Raw genomic sequence first — 19,035 nt, forward strand, 5'->3', positions numbered from 1 at the left:
ATCCCTTACTTCCTTCAAGACCTACCTCAAACATCACCACCTATGTATATTTCCTAATCACAATTACTAGTCCTATCCTATTTAAATCATTCTAAATAAATTTAAATTTATTCTGTATATATTATATATGCATGTATTTGCATATATGATTTTTATATTCCCCAATAAAATGTAACTTCAGGGAGAACAGAAATGTTCTCATTTTTATATCTCCAGGGTTTACCAGCGTGCCAAGAACATGGTAGGAATTTCATAAATGTTTGTTGATTAATTTGTTAAATATTTTCTCTACTAATTTACATTATAGTCAGAGATAACACATATATATGCATATGTATGCATGTATACATCCATCCATATAAGGGTCCTGTAAGTGGGTGGCCACAGTGCAACAGGAGATTTGAGTGACCTGGAAGTAATCTCTGTGGGTAAGGACTGCCCCTTGGATGGAATCCTGTCCATATCGAGATAGCTTCTTAACAGGAGAAAGCTCTCTCTCTGATTGGCTGTGTGTGTGACCTCACAGGCCCTCTATAAACCCACTGCAGGCAGCAAGTTGCTCTCTTTATCCTGGGGTAGCTGAGTCAAGTGGATGGATAGCCAAGAGAGGTAAGGAGCTTGATAGTGAACATCTGGTCTTCAGACCAGGTGCTCACTAGGGAGTTAACAAGTCAGGGCATTATGTGAGTAGGTATAATAAAGGCTTTAAGTTTGCACGTGGCTGGCTGTTCTTGAGCGCACTATTGGGTATTAAACTACGATTCAAGAAATCGTGGCCAGAGGCCTCTGAAGGCCTCAGAGGAGGCAAGTTGGTAAAATTAGTTAACACTGCAAAGGTCATTGGCCAGAGGTACTCTGAGGGCCTAGGAATCAGGAGAGATTGATAAGAGTAACTACTATGAGAGCTTGTTATACATCCACACACATATATGTGTGTGTGTGTGTGTGTGTGTGTGTGTGTGTATATATATATATATATATGTCTCTGAAATTACAATTATTTTTTCAAAGAAAGTCCTGGTAGGCATTAGACATGGTAAGAACTAAATAGCACTATAAAGAATCAGATAATTATATTTTAACAGACAGAAAATATTTATTATTTATATGAATTATCCTCGAGTGAAACATTTATATATAATCAGACCATTGATTCATCAGACCTAAGACCAGCATTTGAAAAAAAGCAAAAAAAAAGAATAATAAGGAATAAATGATATGATATGTAATTAAAATTATTTAACCCTGAATTGCATAGATAAGTAATTGAAAATTCAAAATGAAAAACCTATTTCAGTAATGATATTGTCACAAAATAAAATTTATCCAAAAGTTTAATCAATATAGATTAATTTCTACAACAAGGAGAACAAAAGCCAGAAGCATCTTAGTCAGCAAATATCTTAATTACCAAATGGAGAAAGATAGCTGCCAAAGACATCATGCAGTTATTAAAATATAAACTCATTTAGGAAATCTTATGAAGAAGAATGATAGACAATTATAAGCAGTACCATCTCATAAATGAGAGAGAAGCAGTGGAGGATAAAACCAACTTAAAGGAATTTCATTAATGTATTCAATTAAACAAAGTCATTCCAAGAACATTCAATGAAAAGAATAGACTACAAATAGAAGAAAGATATAGTAAAATTTTGCAAAAACAATTTCAAGAAGCTGTTTTCTCCATAAAATATAATGGGATCACCATACTTTGACCCTAACATCGTAGTTCCTGAGACACATGTGCACGAGAAAGACTTGATACAGAAGAAAACAAAAATGAGAAAAGCAGCCAAATTGGTCCAAGTATACAGAAAGAAGATCCATGGATGTAGTGATACAATTGCTAAGGCATTAAGGAATGAATATAGAGAGTATCTGAAGGAAAATATAAAATCTTAAAAAAAGTAAAATTCTGGATCTTGTTAATACCGAAGGGGGAGGGAGGGAATTGATTTAAGTAACTATCTGCAACTACTGCTTGATGTGCTCTTCCATCTATACAAAATCTTTAAGAAAATTAGCTCTGCAAAAATCAAAGAAAAAAAAAAGGAGTACACACAACAGACTATCGGCCTTCCTCATTTTTTCTTCACATCGTGAAAATGCCAGTGGATCTCTCATTTTTTCCTACTTGTCATCCCTTGCCATCTTCTATCCCTTGATGGCATCTTTTACTGCACATTGTGTGAATTCCTTTTTGCGAAATTTTGGGGGTAACATGAACAATAGTCAAGTTAAATGGGAAGGCATGGATAAGTTGGATTTTGCAGCATCAGAGAGAACTTTCAAATTGTTGAGAATATTCATTTGAATATTTGAGAGTTCCATGAAAGAAAAATCAAACTTTAAAACAGTCAACCTTTTAAATTTACATCATTAGCAGAATTAAAATCAAAAAAGGCAAGGAGCCTTTTCTTTTTTTTTAATAACTTTTTATTGCCAGAACCCATGCCAGGGTAATTTTTTACATTATCCCTTACACTCACTTCTGTTCCAATTTTTCCCTCCCTCCCTCCACCCCTTCCCCCAGATGGCAAGCAGTCCTATACATGTTAAAGAGGTTACAGTATATCTTAGGTACAATATATGTGTGCAGAACCAAACAGTTCTCTTGTTGCTCAGGGAGAATTGGATTCAGAAGGTATAAATAACTCAGGAGGAAAAACAAAAATGCAAGCAGTTTACATCCATTTCCTAGTGTTCTTTCTTTGGGTGTAGCTGCTTCTGTCCATCCTTGATCAATTGAAACTGAGCTAGTTCTTCTCTTTGTTGAAGAAATCCACTTCCATCAGAATACATCCTCATACAGTATCACTGTTGAAGTATATAATGATCTCCTGATTCTGCTCATTTCACTCAACATCAGTTCATGTAAGTCTCGCCAATCCTCTATGTATTCATCCTGCTGGTCATTTCTTATAGAACAATAATAATCCATAACATTCATATACCACAATTTACTCAACCATTCTCCAATTGATGGGCATTCATTCATTTTCCAGCTTCTAGCCACTACAAAGAGGGCTGCCACAAACATTTTGGCACATACAGGTCCCTTTCCCTTGTTTAGTATCTCTTTGGGATATAAGCCCAGTAGAAACACTGCTGGATCAAAGGGTATGCACAGTTTGATAACTCTTTGGGCATAGTTCCAAATTGCTTTCCAGAATGGCTGGATGTATTCACAATTCCACCAACAATGTATCAGTGTCCCTGTTTTGCAAGGCGCCTTTTCAAAAACCAGGCTTAAATACAATGATGGCTTGGAACACAGACAGAAAGAAAAGCTAGGCTGGGTCAGCAGAATTTCAGTATCTTATCATGTACCATTTAGAATATTTTAGGTTACAAATAGATTGTTAGCCTCCTAACTCTGAAAGATAAGCTAAATAGGCTTTTTGAATAGAACATAAAAATATTTAAAATATTTACAATCCATTCACTCATTCAACAAGCACTATTGGGCATCTACTATGGGTCAATCCAGGTGGGAGACAAATTTGTATCATTCATAAAGGCCATGGAATCGAACATCATTACTTTCATGTCAGGTCTTCTTGATTCCAAGCCCACTGTGTTATCTACTTTATCACCAACCTGCCTGTCATGATGACATTCCTTCTATCAAAAAAATCATAGGTCAACTCCAAAATATACATTCATGCACATGCATAATATAAGCATGATAGAACCATATCATAATGTATCATTTACATTGTAATACATAATCTACATACATAGTTTACATAGTACTTGTATCCTGCTATTAAAAATAGACAAAGTTTCTCTCTGCCTCCCCCCCCAAAGCTAATAAAAATGTACATAACGAGGAAGAAAAGTCTTTTCCTTCAGCAACATCTAAATAGATCATAAGAACAATAAGATTCCATTTGTAAAACAGCTGTTTTAATTAATGTAGCAACCTCATATAACCACATACCACCTGCCCTATGTGGATCCCAAATACACTACATCCCACTTGCCCTTCTCCTCATCTCTTTCAACACACATATCTGTTTTACATTTTAATGATCTGGTGATGGTAATGGAAGTTTAAACAAGGAAAGGAAGGACAATTTGGCTCAGAAGTAGCCAAGATCCAAGATCAACCCTGACACATTCAATACTTCAAGGTTAATGTTCCTTTTGTTTAGCTAGTAGCTTCCATTGCCAACAAGCTACATTTTAAGGGACTAATTTCAAATTTATACAATATATTCCATATTCTCATCAATCAACTTGAATCGACAGTGGTTTGCAGAATGTTGTGGCAAAAGGGGGCAGTTGCAGTCTCCTGCAGAGAAACAAGGGATTTATATCTGTAACTGCCATCAGCATTGATGGGAATTTGTGATTTTGCTTTGTCTGCACTTCAGTGAAGAGAGAGACTAGCTTGAATAATAAATGCAGACAAGATTACTTGACACCAAAAAAATTGCTTGAATTCATATTAGGAGCCAAGGTTTATTGTCTTAAATGTCTTTGAGAATCAAATTTTGCTGAGAAGTCATAATACTTCAGTATATCAACAATATCAGGTAATGTCACCAAAAAAAAAAAATGTTGTATTCCATTTAGCATTTCAACATATGTTTAATGCAGATTCCTAAGAACTTGTTTATCAGTGGGAACTTATTTATCAGCACCAACAATCTCTTGTTTGCCCAAAATCACTTGGAAAGCAAGGTATACAATAAGTCAGGAAAGAATGATAAGCCTGCATTAAGCCACAAGGATTTAATGAAAGAGAGGCTTGGGAATGAAGTATAATATAGTTTATGATGCTAAGAAATGCTTTGGATGAACCAACAACAAAAGCTTGAATTAAAAAAAAGAAAGAAAAAAGTTCACTGTAAGTTTTCTGTGTTCTCTCTTAATATAAAATGGTTTATGTGACATGCTAATTACAAAACAACTTGGACTAACTAAATAGAGAAATCTTTGAGCAGAAAGAAATCTCAGAAGTTACTGAACAATTTAATCATCTGAAATCTAAATATCTTGCTGGATTCTCCTCTCCTGCACCAAGTAATGTGTGTTATACAAGTAGACAGTTGGAATAGGAGCTTCATACAGTTATAGATAATAGATATAGATAATATCTTCTTCCCACTACTTCCCCTCTACCTTATCATATATTTTAAGGCAACAAGAAATATTATTTCATGGAACATTTCATATTGCAATGTTCATGATAAATATTTTTAGATAATCAATATGAAAATAAATGTGTATATTAGATATTAACATCTCTTGTATAGGTCAGGATAAATTCTACAAATTTGTAGCTCAATTAAACATTATTATTATTATTATTACTATTAATTTTTCAATAAACCAAAATCTGCTATTCTTCTGTTATGACTAGTTTGAAGCTTATTGTTAAGTTAAATGTATTTATTGAGAATCATTGTCAGTTTGTAATTGTGTCTTCTTGTCCTGAGTAGATGAATAGGGTTAATGGAAGGAGGCTGGTAAAGAAAGCGAATTTAACTGTGTTCTTACACAGTAATGGGAAGTTTTACCCCATTATAAAAGGAAGGGGGGAAAATCCCTTAAATAAATATGTGTAGTCAAACAAGACAAATTCCTAGATTGATCATGTCATATATACACATATATATTGTGTATATATATATATATATATATATGTCATATGTTTGTATGCATATATATTCATATAAGTTTTCATCTTTACCCCGAATCTATCAGCTTAGGATGGAAGGTAGCATGTTTTATCATTAGTCCCCTGGTACTGTAATTGGCCATTGCAATGATCAGAACCCTTTCAACATTGTTTATATATACAATACTATTTTAGTTACATCTATTGTGCTTCCGGTTTTGCTCATTTCACTCTGTGTAAGCTTATATAAATCTTTCCAGTTTTCTCTGAAGCCATGTCCATCATCTTTTCTTATAGCCTAATAGAATTCTATTACATTCATATACATAAATTGTTCAACCACTGCTCAACTGATAAATATTCCTTCAGTTTTGAGTCAGTGAAATATTTTAAATTAAATGAAACATATTCTTTGATATTCAGTAATCTCAATGAAAAGTGTGTGCAACTGAGCATGGTGAAATATATGTTAGATTGTAGAGTTCAGAAGTAAAGGATGAGACAGGACAAAAGCTTATAGACTACAGAAAAATCTTATGCCTATATATCAATCAGCAAGCATTTAAGTACCTATTATGGCCAGGCATTGCAGGATATAGCAGACACTTTCTTCAAGAACAGAATAAGATATTGAACAACTTGAACACCAAACAGCATCATAAAAAATGAAATCAATCATATTTTAATGGAAAGGAAATGACTCATTATTAATGTCATCTTGGACCTATGATTTCATTCATAAGGGGAACTTCCAGATGAGGAAATCTCCTTGAACAATTCAAGTCAGCACCTTCTCTGAAACTTAGAGTCTTACAGTTGCCTAGATTTGAATATTGTATGTGTCAGAGATAGGTTTCCTTGCTTCAAGGATAGCTCTCTATACCACAAGTTCAAGTCATATGAGAGTAATTCCCAAATAGCTGTTAGAATATTGTCTTGTTAGAGCAAAGATTAAAATTAATACAAAATTAGACAGAAGTATATGATATGCAATTAAAACAACCCCACTTTGACCTATAAATTATTAATGCTGAAAAATGGGAAATGGATGGAGCAAAACATAATACCAGTTATAATAAATTCTTAAAGAATTTTAACTAATGTAAATAAATTTCTATAATGAGACCAAAAGATCCTATAAACTTCTAAGTTAGCAAACACTTGGCCTGCTTGCGAGATAGAGAAATTCAGTAACTGAGGAAAATAGCAATTCAATTCAATTCAATAAATATTTAGTAAGTACCCACTATATATCAGGCACTGTGTTAAGCATTGGGGATACAAATAAGAAAAAAAAAAGTCTTTACTCTCAAGGAGCTTATAATCTAATCAAAAAAGTTAACCATCTAAAGGAAAAGACAACAAGCAAAAGGAAGCTAAAAAAGGGAGGGAGGCAGGAGGCATACCAGAGGGTACTCACATAGAGGTATGATGTTCTGTGGTGTGGAAACCGAGAAGATCCTCTAATGAAATTTGAGAGTTACCTGCAAAAACGCCAAAAATTCATTTTATTGATATATTCTTTGGCAAAATAAAGATGGTAAATGATAAGAGCAGTCTTGCACATAAAATAATACTGAGAGGAAAAGGGACTTGCCCAGGGTCACAAAGCTAGTAGTTTCTTGTAGAATTTTTTTTTTCTTTAGTCTGAGAATTCTGAAGTTTGGCCACAATATTCCTCGGAGTCTTTATTTTAGGGTCTTTTTCAGAAGGTGTTCGATGGATTCTTTCCACGCCTATTTTACCTTCCAGTTCTATTACTTCTGGGAAGTTCTCTTTAATTATTTCCTGTAAAATAGTATCTAGGCTCTTTTTTTCATCATAATTTGCGGGTGGTCTGATGATCCTTAGGTTTCCTCTCCTAGATCTATTTTCTAGATCTGTTGTTTTTTCAAGTAAAAATTTGACATTTTTTCCAATCTTTCATTTTTTTGGTTTTGCTTGACTGATTCTTCCTGTCTCAATGAGTCAGTCATTTCTATTTGTTCAGTTCTGATTTTTAGTGTGCTGTTTTTTTCATTAGCTTTTTTTACTTCTTTTTGTATATGTCCTATTGAGTTTTTAAATGAGTCATTTTGCTCTATGGAATTTTTTTCCATTTCACTATTTTTTTTTTTTAGTGAGTTATTTTCTTTCTCCAATTCACAAATTCTGTTTCCCTGCACTTCTTGGGAGTTTTTTACCTTTTCCAATTCACATTTCAGGGAGTTGTTTTCTTTTTCCACTTTATCAAATTTTTCTTTTAGTGAGTTATATGTCTTTTCTGTACTCTCTTGCGTAGCTTCTCTTTCCTTTCCCCATTTTTCTTCTAGTTCTCTTTTAAGGTTTTTAATAGTCTCTTCTAGGAGAGCCTTTTGTATTGGGGACCAACAATTGTCTGGAGACTGTCTGCTATTAGTCTCTTCAGGGTTGAAAAGCTGTTCTCTTTCTGAATAGAAACTATCAATTGTCCTTTTGATTTTCTTACTCATTTTGTTAAAGCCTGTAGGGTCTGCCTTCAAGGCCAGGAGATTACCAGCTTCCTCTGCAGAGCAGTGAGAGGTGTATGGATGGGTAGCTGTCCTGTTAGCCGGCTGCAAAAAGCAGAGAGGTACTGGAGTGCTCTGGGAAAGAGTTCCCCATGTGGAAGTAACTCAGGCCTGCAGGGCAGACCTGGGAAAGTACCTTGCAAAGAACCCCTGCTGTGTGAGATTATGACTGCCCTGGGGCTAGACTCTGAGTAGTGAGAGTTTCACTATCCCAAGCCAAATCCCGCACTGGGGCTGTGGGTATTAGCAGTTGAGCAGTGAATGGATTTGCAGGGACCAGAAGTGTCTCTGCTCCCTGAAGCACAGTCGTGTTGGGGAAGTTCTTTTTTTTTAATTTTTTTAATTTTTATTTAATATCCTTTTATTTACAGGTTATATGTATGAGTAACTTTACAGCATTAACAATTGCCAAACCTCTTGTTCCAATTTTTCACCTCTTACCCCCCACCCCCTCCCCCAGATGGCAGGATGACCAGTAGATGTTAAATATATTAAAATATAAATTAGATACACAATAAGTATACATGACCAAACTGTTATTTTGCTGTATAAAAAGAATCAGACTCTGAAATATTGTACAATTGGCTTGTGAAGGAAATCAAAAATGTAGGTGGGCATAAATATAGGGATTGGGAATTCAATGTAATGGTTTTTAGTCATCACTCAGAGTTCTTTCTCTGGGCGTAGCTGGTTCAGTTCATTACTGCTCCATTGGAAATGATTTGGTTGATCTCATTGCTGAGGATGGCCAGGTCCATCAGAACTGGTCATCATATAGTATTGTTGTTGAAGTATATAATGATCTCCTGGTCCTGCTCATTTCACTCAGCATCAGCTCGTGTAAGTCTCTCCAGGCCTTTCTGAAATCATCCTGTTGGTCATTTCTTACAGAAGAACAGTAATATTCCATAATATTCATATACCACAATTTATTCAGCCATTCTCCAACTGATGGACATCCACTCAGTTTCCAGTTTCTAGCACTACAAAGAGGGCTGCCACAAACATTCGTGCACATAAGTAACACTGCTGGATCAAAGGGTATGCACAGTTTGATAACTTTTTGAGCATAGTTCCAAATTGCTCTCCAGAATGGTTGGATTCGTTCACAACTCCACCAACAATGCATCAATGTTGTTGGGGAAGTTCTATTGCCCCAGGCCGAGACCCCCACTGTGCTGATTAGAGGCTGCCCAGACTGTGCCATCCTGCCATGCGGGTTTGTAACTGCCCCCACAAAAGCCCCGAACTGCAGGATGTGGCTTCAGGGCTGCGTTTCAGTCTGCCCGAGTCACTTTTGGGTTTGAATAGCTACAGCCAGATCTTGTTAGGTTCTGGTGTTTTTTAGAGTACCCTCTGTTTTAGGCTTTAATTTCTCTGCCAGTTTACTGCTTTCTAATCAAGGCAGAGCAGTTAGCCTATAGCACAGTGGTCTCTATAACTTCTCTAGCCACAGAGATTACCCTCACCCCTGGTCTGCTCAGGACGCTAGCCTCTCACTGCCTGCCCTAGTCTGTTCCTGCCCCCTCAGGACAAACCTTTCCTGGTGATCTTCCAGACTGACTTCAGCTGGTAAGTTGTATGCTTCTGATCTTCATGAATTTAAGCAGTGAAAAGCTATTTCTGAGGCTGGTTAAAATAGTTGGTTATGAGGGGAATGAGAGGAGCTTAGAAAGTCACGTGTGCCTTCTCTGCCATTTTGGCTCTGCCCTGCTAGTAGTTTCTAGTGGCAAAACTTGAGCTTAGGATATCCTAGCTCTGATACCGGGTCTCTATTCATTATACTATGATACCTCTTGTTTCTAATGGCTTTAGAGTTGTTGTTAAGGATTTTATTTTCATTCCATAAGAGACTTTTAGATTTGAGGCAGGAATTTCCCCTGTAGTCCATGCATTTGATTGTACTCATGACGTCTCTCTTATATGAGCAAAACTGTGTTCATTTTGTTCAGCTCACTAGGCTCTCTGTTGGCCAATGCCAAAGAAGATTCTTAAGTGGAAACGATATTGATACTTAACAGAATAGAAAAGATAAAGTTTCTGGAATCCATATGCAAATGTAAGTTTTTTGATAATATATTCCCTATCCTTTCCTCATTTTAATAGATTCAATTGAAATCAATTCTTGGTAAAAGAGTAAATTCATGTTCTCTAATACTTATTAGAAAATAATTGGTGAAAACATTTAGCTATCTCAAAAGTCTCTCTCAAAGGTCTTTGATCAGATAAGTGATAGAGAAAAATCAGACAGTCTTGTCAACAAGTCTAAAAATCAAGTAGCAGATAGGTATATAGAAAGACAGAGCGATGGACAGTTGGACAGACATAGATAGATAGATAGACCAATTATGTCTTTATATATAATGTATGTATTTATAATGTATGTTGTATGTACATTTGCACATGTGCATTTACCAATAGCTAAATAGGGAGTACTCATGTGCACCATTTATCCCATTTAGTCATTCAACAAATAAGTATACAGAATACCACAAGAAATGGAGTATTATACAAATGTAGTAAATGGAGTAAATGGAATGAGATACAAAGCTGAAACATTATCATTACCTTCATACAATTTATAGTCCAGTCCTGGAAAAAACACAAGTAACTATGATATATGATATTATACAATAACTACTTTAGAATTGTAAAAGTGATATGTGAGCTCCTACACATTACAGAACAATGGGATCACAGAAGTCTTATAGAAGAAGTAGCATCTGAATTCAGCTGTAAAAGCTATGTTAGAATTCTATAAAAGATATGAAGAAGAGCACTCCAGCATAAGAACAACTGGACATATTCAAGGAACATATCAATGTCTAATTTGGATAAAGTAATCAGTGAACATATAAAATCTTTTTATGTGGAACTAACACAAGATAAGTTCATTCTGCTCCCCTATGCCATGGCATCTAATATGTAGAGAAGTTGGTGGAATCCTTTTTCCATAACAATATGTGGCATCATATATGACATCATGCATAATCATCACAGTCATCATATTCACAGAAAAGTCTTTTACTTCTCATTTTTCAGGAGTTAAAGAGAAAAGTTCTACACTTATTACACATCAATCTATAATGTTTCAGAGAAAAACTACAAACATCTAAGATTTCCAGTACATTAAGGAAAAAGGAATAATAAACTTTTTAATAAAAAACCTAATAATGTTAGATTCACAACACAGTTAATACTCTAGAGAGGTTCCAAATACAGAGGAAATAAAAGTGAAGTCAATAAACTTTTGCGGGAAATATTCTAAGTATTACTTTCTGTGATTCTATAATAATATATATTTACATAGCATTTTAAAATCTGCAAAGCACTTCACATATGTTATTTTATTTGTGCTTCAAGGAATCTTATAAAGTAGATGTTATTATCCCTACTTTACAGATGAATAAACTAAGACTGGGGGGAAAGGGGTCATATGACCTGCCTACATTCATATAAATAATAAATATCTGAAGCAGGATTCCAACTCCACTATACCTCCTAACTGCATCTGGTCTATAAAAGAGAGGCTCTAATTAAAGTAAAAGAAGATACTTGTGAAATTCAACATAATTTTTTTTTTTTTTTTTTTTTTTTTTTTTTGCTGTTGAGGCAATTGGGGTTAAGCGACTTGCCCAGAGTCACACAGCTAGGAAGTGTTAAGTGTCTGAGGTCAAATTTGAATTCAGGTCCTCCTGACTTCAGGGTTGGTGCTCTATCCACTGTCCACCTAGCTGCTCCTCAATATAATCTTGAAACACATACACACACACACACACACACACACACACTCTCTCTCTCTCTCTCTCTCTCTCTCTCTCTGAAATAAACTGTGTGTTAAGCATATTGAATTCACTCAACTTCTTATTTTACATTCCCCCAAACACCAAGGACAATGATTTTCACTTTATGAAGGCTTATTTCATGTTGATGAATTTAGAGTTTCCAAAGCCCTTCTTAATGTGAGGCTTTTGTTAGCCATCCCACAAATAGTCAGAAAATATTAGAATAACTCTGGACCTAAACAAAAGTCCTTAAGGTTGATCTTCCTGCCTCAATTCTCTCCCATCCACCCAGCTGTCAAAATGAGTTTCCTATAAAGCAGGTATGATCATCTTATGCCCTACTCAATAAACTTGAGTGGTTCCATATCACTTCCAGTGTCAAATACAAAAATCCTCTATTTGTCATTCAAAGATCTTAAATCACACCCCTCACTCGTGCCGCCCTTCTCCTCTCCCCCATATTTTTCTTCAATTCAATAAGAATGACCTTATGATTCCTGAAACAATATTTTACCTTCCAATTTTTGGCATTTTCACTAACTTTCAACCATGCTTAGAATGCTCTTTTTCTTCATCTCTGTCTCCAGAGTTAAGGCTTTTTTCAAGTCCCAGATAAAATCCCTCCTTCTATTAAAAAGCTTTCTCTCAGCTAATTGTCTCCATTTTATCCTGTATATAGTTTATGTGTACATAGTTATTTGCATGTTTTTTCCTCTGTTAGATTGTGTGTTACTTGTCTGTCTTTTACCTCTCTTTGTATCCCCATAGCTTATCATAGTGCCTTGCATATAGTGTTTAATGTTTTTTTTTTTTAAATTAAATACTAACAACTTTTCAACTTAATGAGGTTCCTGTTTTTACTTGGCTACCAATAAACATAGTCAAATTCAAGGCCCAAATGAAGTTATTAACTCACATTGAATGTTGGCAACATTTATTCCTTTACTTCATTAAAATGTTGTTTTTCCTTCTCTTTTAAAAATTGTTGTCTTCAAAATTAATTCAATTTTGCAAACTTATCCCTTCATTTTAGGAAATAAATATTGTTTCTTTGGAAAATGTTACAATAAATTAAACATGAACTTTGGAGGAAAATCCATTCATAAGTTGTGCACTGCCTATCTATGAGATTAGTCCTTGGACACATTAAGCCTAATGCCAGCTTCCTAATTATCTGTCTGTTATTCCTCAATCTCACTAATAGGGAAAAAATAGAATGAAGACTTTTAAAAAACAAAATTATGAATGTAAATAGGTCTTGAAATAAGTCTCCCTACACAGTTTTGCAAAACTATATACACTGCCTTGAACCCAAATGTAATAAGGTAATGATTTCCAATTCCACTATTAGAATAACACTAATCTGGACATTTGGCATTAGCAGTACTGAAAAAAAAATTAGATATCAACTAGCACTGCTAAGACACAAATTACACGTATCTATATCTATATACATATACATATGTGTATATATGTGTATAAATATACCCTCATGTATATCTGTGAGTATATATATAAATTCATATGTGATTTTGTGACATAATATAAATATATGTAATTTATTTTTAAAATGGTTCATAAGAAAATAGAATTCAGAAATTAGTACAGAAGTATGGCTAATATACCTATACCAATACCTATGCCTATACATTTAAGGTGGACTGAATCTTAGTGACGCTTTAAGCTTTAGTAGCTTTAAGATGCACTGAGACTTTTCGACCACATTGTATGTATTTAAATGGCAAAAACAGATGTCTACATGAAGCTCTGTGTCCTTTGAACAAAAAGATTAATGAGTATTTTCTGGATTCTTAGTAATTGATTGTGTAGCAAGATGAAATTTTCATCTTAAATAAAATAGGTCTTATCCATTGAATTATTACATTTTATTCATAAAGATAATTAGATACAATGTTTATGATTTTTGTTGTTTTTACTTCCTGCCATAGAAAATAAAATACTAATTGATGATAAATGTTAATACCTTCGCTAAACAAGATAATGAAGTAAAAGAAGCACAGTACATAGAGGGGGGAAACCTAGATTCAAATTCTGATGCTATAGACTCAGTGACTTCAAGCAACCTCAATTTACTTCACTATAAAAGATGAAGTTGCTACAAACATGATTTATTTCTTAGCTTTGTAGAGGAATTCAAAAGTCAAGTAGTCCAAGCCTCATCTGTAAAAGGTTGAAACTCTAAAAATGATATGCTTGAATCAGACAACTGAGCACTTAAGGCTAATTACCTATTCGTTTTTGAGATAATGACTAGCTATGGGGATACAAAGAGAGGTAAAAGACAGACAAGTAACACACAATCTAACAGAGGAAAAAACATGCAAATAACTATGTACACATAAACTATATACAGGATAAAATGGAGACAATTAGCTGAGAGAAAGCTTTTTAATAGAAGGAGGGATTTTATCTGGGACTTGAAAAAAGCCTTAACTCTGGAGACAGAGATGAAGAAAAAGAGCATTCTAAGCATGGTTTAAAGTTAGTGAAAATGCCAAAAATTGGAAGGTAAAATATTGTTTCAGGAACCATAAGGTCATTAAGGCATATGTTTGGATAAATGGCTCTTCTCATTGTTGATGCTGGCTGAATGCTTGGTGTTATATAATCATAGGCAAGGATTAGAGGGTGGAAGGACAGAGCTAGAGACTCACTTTGCTGCAGGAGGAGGAGGAAAGAAGTTGGTGACTTTGGACTCAAGAATTGAGGATACATCTTTGGCTAGCCTGTGGCAGTTTGCCTGCTTCTTTCACTTCTCCTCCTAAAGACCAAGGACTTTTACTTATCCTGACTCTGGCTGATCCTGAGGCCTCCAGGGAGCTAGCCTGGACTTAACAAGATTTGATGATTTGCTCCAGATCATACAAGTGTCATGTCCCAGATTCGTATCCAGGTTCTCTGCCTCAACATCCAGACTTCTTTCTACTCTACTATGCTTCTGGTAAAAAAAGTGTTTCATAACATTCAAGTACTGTTCAAATATGAGGAAAGATTCTTACTACAATGATTTATCAGTCCTACTTTGAGGCTACAGTAGTGAAGCATGAGCTCTAATGAAAATAACTTGCTTCCAGGATTAAGTAAATATTTTTCTTCTAAGGATTTAGAAATTTTTAAAATCTAAGAGACCAAGAGTTTACCCCAGATGAAGATAATGTTGTTGTAGGGGGGAAATGAGACTATGTTAACAATAATCCATATTTCTATTTAAGGCCTTGAGAAGTCCTTTCTTACAAAATTATCTCTCCCAGATACCCTCAAATTCTTTATATGACTTTGTGAGATTGATTTAAAGCCTGTTTTTTTGAGATTTGTTTCTTTTGTCAGAGTCAATAATTTCTTGTGTTAACAAATACTCCTTTTGAGGGACAATATAAGAAAGAGAAAGAAGAGAAGAGGGGAAAACAGGAGAAGAGAGAAAAGCCGAGGATTAAATTTGGATAAAATATGGGTTATCATTCATGTTTTTGTAACCAAGAGCCTTTTGGTCAGTAGTATGAAATATATAGTGAGACACTTCTAGATCTGATACATATCAGTTGAACCTCTTTTCTATATCTGAATTTTCTGCCTGGACAGAAATAATAGGTAGCATTTATGCAGTATTTCAAGGTCAGCAAAATGATATCTATAGTTTTAGATATGTAACCTTATTTTAATCTTGCAATTCTGTGAAGTGGGTGCTATTATTATCTCCATTTTTTAGATAAGAAAACCGAGGCTTTAAGAAGTTAAATGATTTGTCCAAAAACACAAAGGTAGCGAGTACCTGAGACAAGATCAAGTCAGGACTCCACATCAAGCAATCTATGCACTATGGCACCCAGCTGTTTTCAAAATAAAACATAATATCTGGAAACATTCAACTTGAAACTCTTGAAAATAATAGCCATAGTAATAACTTGAAAATTTTAGAGCAGAAGGGGAGAATTTCCCCAAAGATATATCCCTTGCTACCAGGGATATTGACACTAGGAGATCCTGAGACTCATCCTGATGTCTATACTTCCTCTCAAAATTATATAAAATTCAGAGGTCCAGAATTGTCCCCAAAGAAATTGATCCTTTGATTATTTTTGATAACTACAAACAACTAAAAATTCATTTAAAAAGGTATTTAGATATAGGTGATTTTACCTTATTTAATTCATTATATTTAAAGGAATTATTAGCTTTCTAAAAGATAATCAAAGAGTTACAAGGAATCTTAATGCTTTTATATATCAATCCTCTCGTTTTACAGATAAGGAATCTGAGGCCCAGAGAGAAAACCTCATTCTTATCCAAAGTCACCTATAGTGAGTGTAAGATCTTACATTCAAAATTGCATTTCTCCTAACTCCCACCCTCATATTTTAGGAGATGTAGGAAATAAATAATCAGCATGAATCATTCAGAGATTCACAAGATGTTCGTTAGATGCTACACTTTCATTTTGCAGAAAAGGAAACTAAAATTTAAAAACTTAAATTATTACCCAATTCATGCAGTTAACATTATAGCTGAAATCAGAATCTAAGTCTCCTGACTTTTATGTGCCTGAGACCCAAGGTGGTATAATAGAAAAATCACTGGAAAGAGAATTAGAAAACCTGGATTCTAGGTTTCTCATCTAGTTCTAGCCTAGGTTCTACCACTTGCCAAGTTAAAATACAAATATCATAACAGAGTCCCTTCCTCAATCATTCCTCAAAAAAACTAATCTTCACAGGCTATCCCATGATATATAGCTCAGTTCTTGCCTAGAGAATACAAGGACTGCCTAAAATCCCAGGCTTTCTCTGTAATCAGAACAATTGATGTGTATTTAATTCATGGAAGACAGGTGATCCAAGAGAGTAAAACTCTAAGAGGTCAAGTGGAAAACATTAGGGGTTATACAGGCTAAACCAAACTCTTTTCCTTACTCAATAGTTCTGTGAATCATTTGACTGGATTTACCTTATTCAGAGAGTACATAATTCTCAAAGAATGTCATGCTCTATACCCAGCTTTGAGAAAACATTGCCTAAAGCAAATGAATTCTAAAGGAAAAGCAGGAAGTATGATATGCTGAAGTATGAGGAATCTGAGAGAAAACCTTACTCTTATCCAAAGTTACACATAGTGAGTATAAGATCTTACACTCAAAATTGCATTTCTCCTAACTCCCACCCTCATGTTTTAGGAGATGTAGGAAATAATCAGCATGAATCATTCAGAGATTCACAAGATGTTTATTAGATGCCACACTTTCATTTTGCAGAAGAGGAAACTAAAATTTATTACTCTTCAGATCCTAATGGAGACTGCATAGGACTCTGAATTCAAGAGCCTTTGGAAAAGCAATGTCTCTATTCCAGTATCAAATGGTTCAGCATCAGAAACTGATATGATTTTGTCAATGGAAATAATATTAAAGCAGTTATTGTCTGCTTTGCACTACACCCTAAGAACTATGGGACATTTTCATCTGACCTTGAAGTAGAAACTTTCCATGTGCATTGTATTTCTCACTGAAACATGAGCTCTTTGAGATCTTTGAGATAATTGTAAATACAATTCAATAAACATAGGCACTTATTAGGAGTACTATACTAAGTCTTAAGGGAAAATATGCAAAAATGAAATAGTACCTGCCCTCAAAACATTAACATTCTACTGTGCGATTACAGAATGCTCACAAATAAACACAAATACATAGAATTTGAAGGGAGCATTAAAAAATAGTAATATCAAAAAGAGGCATTTGATTTGTGCTTTAAAGAAAATGCATTCAACAGAGCAAGAGTGATACCATTGATACCATACCAAGAGTGAGACCAGACAGAGGATACCATTCATAATACAGGAATAGAAGGTGCAGAGATAGAATATACAATGTCATTATATGACATTGGAAAGAGCTCACATGCCATTTTGAAGAGGAAAGTGTGGTTTATTTATTCATTTACTTAATCTAACCATACATTTGCTCACCTATGCATCCATTTATTTATTTATTTGTTATTTATTTATTTTCTTAAACATTTATTATCTCTGCTTCCCTCCATCTCTGCTCCCACTTGAACAATAAAAAAGAAAGAAAAGGAACACTTTTATAACATTCACAATCCAACAAAATAAATTCCTACACTGGCCATGCCCATAAATGTATGCTTCATTCAGCAATTTAAGTCCATTACCTCTCTGGCAACACTTGGATGGAATGTTTCAGAATAAAGAATGTACTAATGAAAATTAATGTGAAATGACTCTTAGAGATATAGATAGGGAGACATACTAGCAAAGATAAGCAGTTTGTATTTTTACCCTTGAGTCAATAGAGATCCATTAAATTTTTTTAGATAATAGATAATGTGGCCATACTTGTATTTTAGAACTCTGAATTTGCCAGTTTTGTGGAGGGTGGATTGGAAGGTTTTGGAGATAAGAACAATTACCATGATATCGAAATATCCAAGATGACAGATGATTAAATTCAAAGGATAGATGTTATGGGAGTGGAGAGCCAATAAATGTGAGAAATGAAATGGAAAGAAAATGGGTAAAACATGAAGTTAGAGACATCTATATTCATTTTTTTTTCTCTGCAAGATCTTAGTTATGTGACCATGGACAAGTTACTTAATCTCTTAGTGTCTCAGGAAATTCTTCAAGGCTAAGTTAAGAAAAGTTAACAACTGCTATCATTGGAAGGAACTTCTATTCTGCAAATTTCTTACTAGAAATATTGTCAGGAACAAAAAAATTAAAAAAAAATAAAATATTGTGAAATGAGTACTCACAATAAGATATTTCTGTTGGTTTTGCTCCAATGATGGGTAATACTTGATTTTATAATGATTTAGCCACACCTTAGAGATGGTTTGTCATTTTTGTGGTGCTAAGACACTTTCACAGAGGTAGATTAATTTTCCCTTTGGGTAGCACTTCCTACTACTTCCAAGGCTTCTCTATTATTTTCTTTAGCAAATGATCTAGACCCTGGAACAGTGTGTCCTCTGTAATTGGGATTCCACATTTTCCTCAGCACATTTCTACTACAATAATTTTATCCACTCATCTATCAGAACATATCTTTTATGTG

At 34.5% G+C, this 19,035-nt stretch overlaps 1 protein-coding gene across 5 annotated transcripts in view; it reads right to left on the reverse strand.

Annotated features, from left to right (window-relative positions):
* NSUN3 (NOP2/Sun RNA methyltransferase 3) overlaps positions 1–19,035 on the reverse strand; it is a 351,925-nt gene that overhangs the window by 120,577 nt on the left and 212,313 nt on the right. For 4 of the 5 annotated variants that reach the window (XR_004232888.1, XR_004232887.1, XR_004232889.1 and 1 more), the window contains one exon: positions 7,053–7,116. Coding sequence is in view for 1 of the 5 variants with exons in the window: in XM_031958893.1 (XP_031814753.1) it covers positions 4,237–4,300; positions 7,053–7,116 (128 nt within the window). In the remaining 4 variants the exon portion in view is untranslated. Of the gene's footprint in view, positions 1–3,176; positions 4,301–7,052; positions 7,117–19,035 lie in introns of those variants that run through there. The other variant, XM_031958893.1, reaches the window with a different exon arrangement.

The sequence above is a fragment of the Sarcophilus harrisii genome, chromosome 3 (assembly GCF_902635505.1).
Source record: "Sarcophilus harrisii chromosome 3, mSarHar1.11, whole genome shotgun sequence".
NCBI classification, from domain to species: domain Eukaryota; kingdom Metazoa; phylum Chordata; class Mammalia; order Dasyuromorphia; family Dasyuridae; genus Sarcophilus; species Sarcophilus harrisii.